The sequence below is a fragment of the Salmo salar genome, chromosome ssa19, assembly GCF_905237065.1.
Source record: "Salmo salar chromosome ssa19, Ssal_v3.1, whole genome shotgun sequence".
Lineage (NCBI taxonomy): Eukaryota > Metazoa > Chordata > Actinopteri > Salmoniformes > Salmonidae > Salmo > Salmo salar.
The window spans coordinates 42,751,183-42,760,940 of NC_059460.1; the positions used below are offsets into that span (position 1 = coordinate 42,751,183).

Genomic DNA, 9,758 nt, shown 5'->3' on the forward strand with positions numbered 1-9,758 from the left:
ACGTTTCCACTTGGAGAATGGTATGAATGTATATTATATTTACTGAATAATCTACATTTCCATAACCAAACATTCTAAATGAACGGGGTAATATGTTAGTTTCGGTACAATTTTATAAATGCTTACAGATAATTCGTTTTTTTAGACATGGTGGGATCTTTTTGTGTCTGTAAAACTAATTATCCGAGAAATGGCGGTGGAAACGCCTTTATGCACAACTATTGATATAATAACCATCGTTTGGAAGTAAACTCCTCTCACTACGACTCGGGGAATACGTGAAGTTTATTAGGCTACAGATGATATAAATTATGATTAATTTCACAGTAGTGAAAGTGCACGGTGAACTTCTGCACCTTTCCAATAAATATCAAGGTTCTTACTCTGGTGACATGACGATCGACGCTAGTTGAACAGGTGTTGTGCCGAAAAGCCCCCCCTGCCAGAATCTATGTTTAATATAACAAACACACATTAATTATTCATTTCGGTTGCCTATCCTGACGTGAAGTTTGTTCTATAGAAAGTATGTGACTCTGATGTGTGCCATAGAAAGTATTTGACTAGCCACAAAATTAAGGAAATTAGAAGGGGTTAGGGTGGTGGGGGGGGATTTCGGTAAGGCCATTTTCTTGCCGCTTGTTTCCTTTCGTGCAATAATACAGAGTAGGACCGGAAACATTTGACAGCGAATAGGAAGTTAACTAGCCGTCTAGCAGTCATGTCGAGCAAAAATCTATTTCAGACAGAGTTATTTCACATTATGGGGTTGTACGTTGAAACAACGGTTAGGGAGATGGAGAGACTCCTCGACGAGTGTGCTGCTGTTTTGGAGAATGAAGAGAATAGTTTACTGAAGAGAGAAATGGAGCGTGTGAATACAACCAACACGGTGAGTCCATCATTAGCCCTACTGCCGCCAGTAGTAGTATTATTATTATTCCTTACATCGTTTGTCATTTGTCACGACATCAGGAAGAACTACGCCGTCTAGGGGTCTCGGCGATAGAATATTATCAAACAAAAGATGATCCCCTTTTATCTGTAATCAAACTTAACTGTTAGCGAGTGAAGATATTTTTCCCCCCAGATATTCTAGGAACGATGCAGTGAATTTATGTTGAATGGGTCAGTGACGTTATCCGTATTTCAGTCAGTCGTTCTCAACCTTTCAGATCAAGTTTGCGTCATTCATGGAAGTGTTGAGTCAAGGCTTGATGGAGAAAATGTCACTGCTGATGATGATGGACGAAACGGAGGTAAGAGCTGTGGAGAAGACTGGTGGAGGAGGTGAGAGCTGTGGAGAAGATGGGCGCTTCAGTCGGGAACTAGCAATACAAAAAGTAGCAGTAAAGGGTGAGTAGCTTTTATTTAGATTTCATTTTTATTGTTTGGTGTTCCCAGTACCCATTTCAAACAGAACATTTCCGATTCCTGTGTAAATTCAATAATATCATGACAGTGTTATTATATATTTTTTTCTACAATCAGATGATTTATCTTACTGTTTTTTTTCTGCACGTGTACAGCAACAACCAAGATGACCCTCTCTGTTACAAATGAGATGTCTTCTTCTGAGTCTGATAATAAGGAGGAGGACCTTGACCTTGCCCCCCTGTCCTCACCTTCATCGGACGAGGAATGCCTAATTGAGGTTGATCCCAGTCAGCATGCTGACCCATCTGCATCATACCCAGATAAACAAGGCCCAGCTAGGAATGGAGAAGATGTCCAATGTGGGGATTCTGCAGATGCCGCACACCAAGGACCCCTCAACTGTTCCCATTGTGGAAAATGTTTCAAGAAGAAAGGGTTTCTGACGAGACACGTTCAGTCTCATACAAAACCCTACAGCTGTTCTCCATGTTGGAAAGGTTTTAATCTGGCCAAACAGCTTGAGGAACATTCCGTTAAACAACGCATAGAGAACACCTTCAGTTGTAACGACTGCAGTGCGGTGTTTCACCGTAAATGTACTTTGCAGTCCCACTTGAAGGGTCACTTAACGGAGGAAACGGTCACATGTACAGTTTGTGAAAGAAAGTTTCTAGGGAAAAAAAGACTGGAGTGGCACATGTGCAATGGACGGAAAATATTCAGCTGCTCTTCCTGCCCAGAGATCTTAAAGACCAGAGAAGGGTTGTCTTATCATGAGGAGACGCATTCAGAGGAGAGGAAATATAGCTGTGAAACATGCAGCAAAACGTTCTTAACCACTGTGTCCTTAAAAACCCATATGATGTCTCATAAAGAGAAGGATCATAGTTGTACTGTATGTAGCCAATGTTTCAGCCATGCACCTGCTCTCAGAAAGCATATGTTGGTTGCCCATCCTGGAGAAATGCCTGAAAAACATTGCATTTGCAGTGTGTGTGGTAGATGTTTCGCCAAAAGGAACCATCTGTATAAACATATGAGGACACACAAGGAAGAGAGACCTTTTTCTTGCGATGTTTGTGGCAAGAAATGTAATTCTTCCGGTAATCTCAGCAGACACAAGAGAACTCACACAGGCCAGAAATTGTATTGCTGTGACCTTTGTGATAAAAGCTTCACCCAGTCCGGAACCCTGAAGACTCATAAACTAAACGCGCACACTGACGGTGAAGAAAAGCCTTCTTTCAAGTGTGAGATTTGCGGGGATGTTTGTTCAAGTCATTATACTCTAAAGAATCATATGGTCACTCACACAGGGAAGAAACCATATCATTGTAGCGTTTGTGGGAAAGGTTTCTTTAGCAATCATCTTCTTAAAGTTCACATTCACATTCACACAGGGGAAAAACCATTTGAGTGTGATCAATGTGGGAAGAGGTTCAGCCAGAAAAGTCATCTAAAATATCACGAGCGTGTGCACACCGGTGTCAAAGCGTTCGTGTGCGGCATCTGTGGGAAGGCCTATGCAAATAGACAGAATCTGAAACTCCACAAGTGCAGCGCTTCTGCAAAATTGTAGTTCTTTAGCGCCACAGCTAATTAAGTTTTATTTTTGAATGGACTCATTCATTCATGTTCCTCCATGTGAAGTGAAAATACAAAGGGTCACTCTAAGGAAAATGTATTTGTTGTTCCTGTTGTTATGACTGTGCTCCATTCTGTGTCCTAGCACCAGACAGACGGTGCAGTAGCTTGCTCTTTATCACAATGTCACTGTGGGTCACTGAATGTATTGATCCTGCTGATTCCAATAAGAGACCTTCATATTGTTGGAGTCTCTTATTGATTTTTGTTTTTGTGTTTGTGTATTCATTATCAATCAATATTTCAGCTCAATTTCCAATGTCATCTGGTCGGCGTGTGTTTTGTTTACTGAGGTTGTTATGAATGTAACTCTCTTAGGATAATGTCTGTTTGCTTTGATATCTAGATGATATCAATTTTTTCCTGCTTAAATATACTTTTTTGGGACAATCAACAGAGAAATCAGATGACAGCAATAGTGATTTTTACCCCAGCATCATTGGTTAGGCTTTAGATTAAAGTATTCTGTATAAATAATGCATAAACCAATGACTCCGTATTCATTTATCCTCCAAGTCACACTGTATTGCGCTATCTCTCTCAGCATGTTATGAGTACAATGGGATTCTATAAGATCTCTGGCAACATATTATGCTGAACAAAAATATAAACGCAACATGTAAAGTGTTGGTCCCATGTTTCATGAGCTGAAATAAAAGATCCCAGAAATGTTCCATACGTACAAAAGTTTATTTCTCTCCAATTTTGTGCACAAATTTGTTTACATCCCTGTTAGTGAGCATTTTTCCTTTCCCAAGATAATCCATCCACCTGACAGGTGTGGCATATCAAGAAGCTGATTAAACAATGGTTACACAGGTGCACCTTGTGCTGGGGACAATAAAAGGCCACTCTAAAATGTGCAGTTTTGACACACAACACAATGCCACAGATATTTCAAGTTTTGAGGGAGTGTGCAACTGACATGCTGACTGCAAGAATGTCCACCAGAGATGTTACCAGAGAATTTAATGTTAATTTCTCTACCAGAAGCCGCCTCCAAATGTCATTTTAGAGAATTTGGCCAGCTGGCCTCACAACCGCAGACCACGTGTAAACTCGCCATCCCAGGACCTCCACATCCGGCTTCTTCACCTGCGGGATCATCTGAGATCAGCCACCCGGACAGCTGATGAAAATGTGGGTTTGCACAACCTGAACAATTTCTGCACAAACTGTCAGAAACCGTCTCAGGGAAGCTCATCTGCGTGCTCGTCGTCCTCACCAGGGTCTTGACCTGCCTGCAGTTCGGCGTCATGACCGACTTCAGTGGGAAAATGCTCACATTCGATGGTCACTGACACGCTGGAGAAGTGTGCTCTTCACGGATGAATCCCGGTTTCAACTGTACTGGGCAGGTGGCGTCATGTGGGCGAGTAGATTGCTGATGTCAACTTTGTGAACAGAGCACCGCATGGTGGGGTTATGGTATGGGCAGGCATAAGCTACGGACAATGAACACAATTGCATTTTATGTTGCAATGATCTGTACACAATTCGTGGAAGCTGAAAATGTCCCAGTTCTTCCATGACCTCCATACTCAGCAGACATCTCACCCATTTGAGCACGTGTGGGATGCTCTGGATCGACGTCTACCACAGCGTGTTCCAGTTCCCACCAATATCCAGAAACTTTCAACAGCCATTGAAGAGGAGGTGGGACAACATTCCACAGGCCACAATCAACAGCCTGATTAGCTCTATGCGAAGAAGTGTTGCGCTGCATGATGCAAATGGTGGTCACACCAGATACTGACTGGTTTTCTGATTTACGCCCCTACTTTTTTTTTTTAAGATACAGTATCTGTAACCAACAGATGCGTATCTGTATTCCAGTGGAGGCTGCTGAGGTGAGGACTGCTCATATTAATGGCTGAAACGGAGCAAATGTAAACCATGTATTTGATGTATTTGATACCATTCCGCTTTAGCTATTACCACAAGCCCGTCCTCCCCAATTAAGATGGCACCAACCTCCTGTGCTGTATTCCCAGTCATGTGATTAGGGACAGAGGTTAGGGCCTAATGAATGTATTTCAATTGACTGATTTCCTTATATCAACTGCAACTCAGTAAAAATCTTTGAAATTGTGGCACATTGCTTTTATATTATTGAATAGAAGGGCCACTGAGCTGGGCAGCCTGGGGTATAGAAAGCCTTACAGCCTGTCTGGCTGCATAATGAGTTGTATGATCTGATTTGTCGAACCAGAAGGTCATCCTTAATAGGAACAAATATGATCATATACAGACATCACCATGTCAAATCTGTAATAGCTACAACAAACTAAAGTATTTTTGTTGTCAGTAACCTACTTAGGTCTGCAGTAACCTACTGACCTACTGAGGTCTGCTCTGTTGTAGTCTTCAAGGCTGTGTTTTGATTCAGCAGTACAGTTGACAGTTGACTGACGGCCTGTCATAACGGATACAGTGCATTCGGAAAGTATTCAGACCCCTTGACTTTTTCCACATTTATGTTACAGCCTTATTCTAAAATGGATTCCATTGTTTTTTGTCTCATCAATCTACACACAATACCCCATAATAACAAAGCAAAAACAGGTTTTTAGACATTTTTGAAAATGTATTAAAAATCTAAAACTGAAATATCATATTTACATTAGTATTCAGACCCTTTACTCAGTACTTTGTTGAAGCACCTTGGGCAGCGATTACAGCCTGGAGTCTTCTTGGGTATGACGCTAGAAGCTTGGCACACCTGTATTTAGGGAGTTTCTCCCATTCTTCTCTGCAGATCCACTCAAGCTCTGTCAGGTTGGATGGGGAGCTTCGCTGCACAGCTATTTTCAGGTCTCTCCAAAGATATTAGGTCGGGTTCAAGTCCGGGCTCTGGCTGGGCCGCTCAAGGACATTTAGAGACTTGTCCCGAAGCCACTCCTGCATTTTCTTGGCTGTGTGCTTGTCTTGTTGTAAGGTGAACCTTCGCCCCAGTCTGAGGTCCTGAGCGCTCTGGAGCAGGTTTTCATCAAGGATCTCTCTGTACTTTGCGCCGTTCATCTTTCCCTCTCCTGACTATTCTCCCAATCTCTGCCTCTGAAAAACATATTTACAGCATGATGCTGCCACCACCATGTGTCACCATAGGGATGGTGCCAGGTTTCCTCCAGACGTGACGGTTTCATCAAACCAGAGTATCTTGTTTCTCATGGTCTGAGAGTCCTTAAGGTGCCTTTTTGCAAACTCCAAGCAGGCTGTCATGTGCCTTTTACTGAGCTCTAGTACCCAGCTTACAAAATGAGGTCTTGATGATGTGTGTTTGCTGAGTATCAACACATGTACAACACGAAGGCTGCATCTCTTAGCCTACTGACAGATTTGCAGTCCAATCACAGCGTCCCTTCTATTCAGAATAACCATTCCTGCCTACAGCATCATCAGGGGCTGCCCGGCCAATCACACGCTAGGGTTTCCGACAGTGGAAACATGGCCGTTAACCCGTGCTCTTTTCATAACCAGTGATCCGAGACCTGTTAGTGGCTGCATAAAGAGAGACCGACACACACTCACACAGAGACACACACACACAGGACCTGTTAGCACTTGTATAAAGACAACCACTAACAGGCCATGTAGCAAGAACACAGAACTCCACACCAACAATGTGGCCTGCTTTTACCACATCCAGTCCCTAACTCCTGCCTACCTACCTGGCTGCTACTCTGACTGTACACTCAATGGGCCATTTGTTCAGACTTAACACTGGCTGTGGGTAAGCTGGTCCTAGATCTGTGCCCATTGGCAATTATACAATGTTGAAAATAGTCAAAATAAAGAAAAACCCTTGAATGAGAAGGTGTGTCCAAACTTTTGACTGGTACTGTATATAGCAGATGTTATCGCAGGTGTAGTGAAGTGCTTGTGTTCCTAGCTCCAACAGTGCAGTAGTATCTAACAATTCACAACAATATACACAAATCTAAAAGTAAAAGAATGGAATTAAGACATATATTATATTAGGACGAGCAATGTCGGAGTCTGGAGTGTGTGTGTGTGTGTGTGTGTGTGTGTGTGTGTGTGTGTGTGTGTGTGTGTGTGTGTGTGTGTGTGTGTGTGTGTGTGTGTGTGTGTGTGTGTGTGTGTGTGTGTGTGTGTGTGTGTACACACTACCTGTCAAAAGTTTTAGAACACCTACTCATTGAAGGGTTTTTCTTAATTTTTTACTGTTTTCTACATTGTAGAATAATAGTGAAGACATCAAAACTATGAAATGATGCCAAGAGTGCGCAAAACTGTCATAAAGGCAAAGGGTGGCTATTTGAAAAAACTCAAATATAAAAATATATTTAGATTTGTTTAACACTTTTTTTGGTTACTACATGATTCCATATGTGTAGGATGTAGAGAATAGTAAACATAAAGAATACCCCTGAATGAGTGTTCTAAAACTTCTGACCGGTAGTGTGTGTGTGTGTGTGTGTGTGTGTGTGTGTGTGTGTGTGTGTGTGTGTATACACACACACACGCACACTACCGTTCAAAAGTTTGGGGTCACTTAGAAATGTCCTTGTTTTTGAAAGAAAATCACATTTTTTGTCCATTGATGAGAAATACAGTGTAGACATTGTTAATGTTGTAAATGACCGTTATAGCAGGAAACGGCAGATTTTTTATGGAATATCTACATAGGTTTACAGAGGCCCATTATCAGCAACCATCACTCCTGTGTTCCAATGACACGTTGTGTTAGCTAATCCAAGTTTATCATTTTAAAAGGCTGTGACATCGGGTGCTGTAGGTGTCCTGGAGGGGTGGCAGGTAGCCTAGTGGTTAGAGCATTGGGCCAGTAACCGTAAAGGATCGAATCCCCGAGCTGTCAAGGTAAAAATCTGTTGTTCTGCCCCTGAACAAGGCAGTTAACCCACTGTTCCTAGGCTGTCATTGTAAATAAGAATTTGTTCTTAACTGACTTGCCAAGTTAAATGAAGGTAATAAAAATTAAATATGTGATGTGATGGGATGTACAGATGTTCTGGACAGTATGTGGATAGAATATGTAGTATATCTGTAGGATAGTATATAGTTCAATAGGATGGCCTTGACTAGAATACAGTATTCTGCATATGAAATGGGTGAAACAGTATGTTAACATTAAAGTGACCAGTGTTCCATGTCTATGTACATAGGGCAGCAGGGGTGAGCAACCGGGTGGTAGCCGGCTAGTAAAAGTGACTAAGTTCAGGGTAGGTTACTCGGCGGAGGCTGGCTAGCGATGGCTATTTAACAGTCTGATGACCTTGAGATAGAAGCTCGGTCCCAGCTTTGATGCACCTGTACTGACCTCGCCTTCTGGATTATAGCAGGCCGTGGCTCAGTTGGTTGATGTCTTTGATGATCTTTTCGGCCTTCCTGTGACATCGGGTGCTGTAGGTGTCCTGGAGGGCAGGCAGTTTGCCCCTGGTGATGCGTTGGGCAGACCGTACCACCCTCTGGAGAGTTCCACGGGTTGCGGGTGGTGCAGTTGCCATACCAGGCGATGATACAGCCTGACAGGATGCTGTCAATGGTGCATCTGTAAAAGTTTGTCTTAGGGGCCAAGCTGAATTTCCTGAAGAAATCCTCACCACACTGTCTGTGTAGGTGGACCGTTTCAGATTGTCACAGAGGAACTTGAAGCTTTCCACCTTCTCCACTGTGGTCCTGTCGATGTGGATAGGGGCGTGCTCCCTCTGCTGTCTCCTGAAGTCCACGATCAGCTCCTTCCTTTGTTGTGTTGAGGGAGAGGTTATTTTCCTGGCACCACTCCGCCAGGACCCTCATCTGCTCCCTGTAGGCTGTCTCGTCGTTGTTAGTAATCAGGCCTACTGCTGTTGTGTGGTTGATGATGTGTTGAGGATCAGCATAGTGTTGTTTCCTACCTTCACCACCTTTTTATAGGCATATAAATGCTATGAGTGACAGAAAAAAATGATGAGTCTAATCCCAAGATTACAGGACAGAGGGTGTGTTGATCTGGAAGTAGAAGGAGAACGGTATTTTTAATCCCTGTTTGAGATCATACATAATGTTTTTAGAGGAATCACCAGAGACGAGACATTAAACTACTATAATGTCATTTTAAACTCTGGTCGTTCTATTATTCCCTGATTTGAATGAAGAGGAAAAACAATGTCAGCTGACAGGAAACGGTTGAGGAGGATGCATTTAAAATTAGAAAATAACTGAATTATGATGAAGTCTAAATTATGTTTAGTCACTGTGCCTAGGTGAAGGTATGCAGAGGATCAACTTCACCATATTCATGACAAAGCTGGAATAAAAAATCACGAGACGATAGTATGAGGATATTCTGAGAGAGATAGACAAATTTATTTTTAACATTTTAAATCCAAAGAGATGAGTACTTACAGTATAAACTCAATATTCTGTCCCGATGATACGCCCACGAACACTGAGCTCAAACAGAGATAAGGGGGAGGAAAGGTCTTAGGTTAGAGTGTGTGTGTGTGTGTGTGTGTGTGTGTCTGTGTGTGTGTGTATATATATATATATATATATATATATATATATATATATATATATATATATATATATAAGTTAGAGAGAGTGTGTGTATTTAGCCAGGACCGGGGACACATTATAACGTGACACCAGGTCATATTAAAGGTGAATCCAGAAGAGGACACGCAGGGATTACCACCCATATCGCCACATTCCCTAATCTAACCTAATCCACCTCAGTGGAGTTTCCTGAACAAACACAGGCAAGATAACAG

At 42.3% G+C, this 9,758-nt stretch overlaps 1 protein-coding gene across 2 annotated transcripts; it reads left to right on the forward strand.

Annotated features, from left to right (window-relative positions):
- Positions 1–584: 584 nt before the first annotated feature.
- On the forward strand, positions 585–3,703 carry LOC106578850 (zinc finger protein OZF). 2 transcript variants are annotated; one of them, XM_045702355.1, is made up of 3 exons: positions 585–892; positions 1,154–1,356; positions 1,530–3,703. In XM_045702355.1, the coding sequence occupies exons 2-3, from the start codon at positions 1,194–1,196 to the stop codon at positions 2,954–2,956; spliced, it is 1,590 nt and encodes a 529-aa protein (XP_045558311.1). In that variant the 5' UTR covers positions 585–892; positions 1,154–1,193; the 3' UTR covers positions 2,957–3,703. The 2 variants fall into 2 exon arrangements, with proteins under 2 accessions (XP_045558311.1, XP_014013534.1); XM_014158059.2 differs by having other exon boundaries at positions 630–892; positions 1,176–1,356.
- The last annotated feature ends 6,055 nt before the right edge of the window (positions 3,704–9,758 follow it).

Excerpts from the sequence above, each read along its gene's own strand:
- LOC106578850 (XM_014158059.2), top strand. The coding sequence starts at position 722 with ATGTCGAGCAAAAATCTATTTCAGACAGAGTTATTTCACATTATGGGG. Across the intron at positions 893-1,175 it reads GTGTGAATACAACCAACACG|ATCAAGTTTGCGTCATTCAT; the intron begins GTGAGTCCATCA and ends TCAACCTTTCAG. Across the intron at positions 1,357-1,529 it reads ACAAAAAGTAGCAGTAAAGG|CAACAACCAAGATGACCCTC; the intron begins GTGAGTAGCTTT and ends GCACGTGTACAG.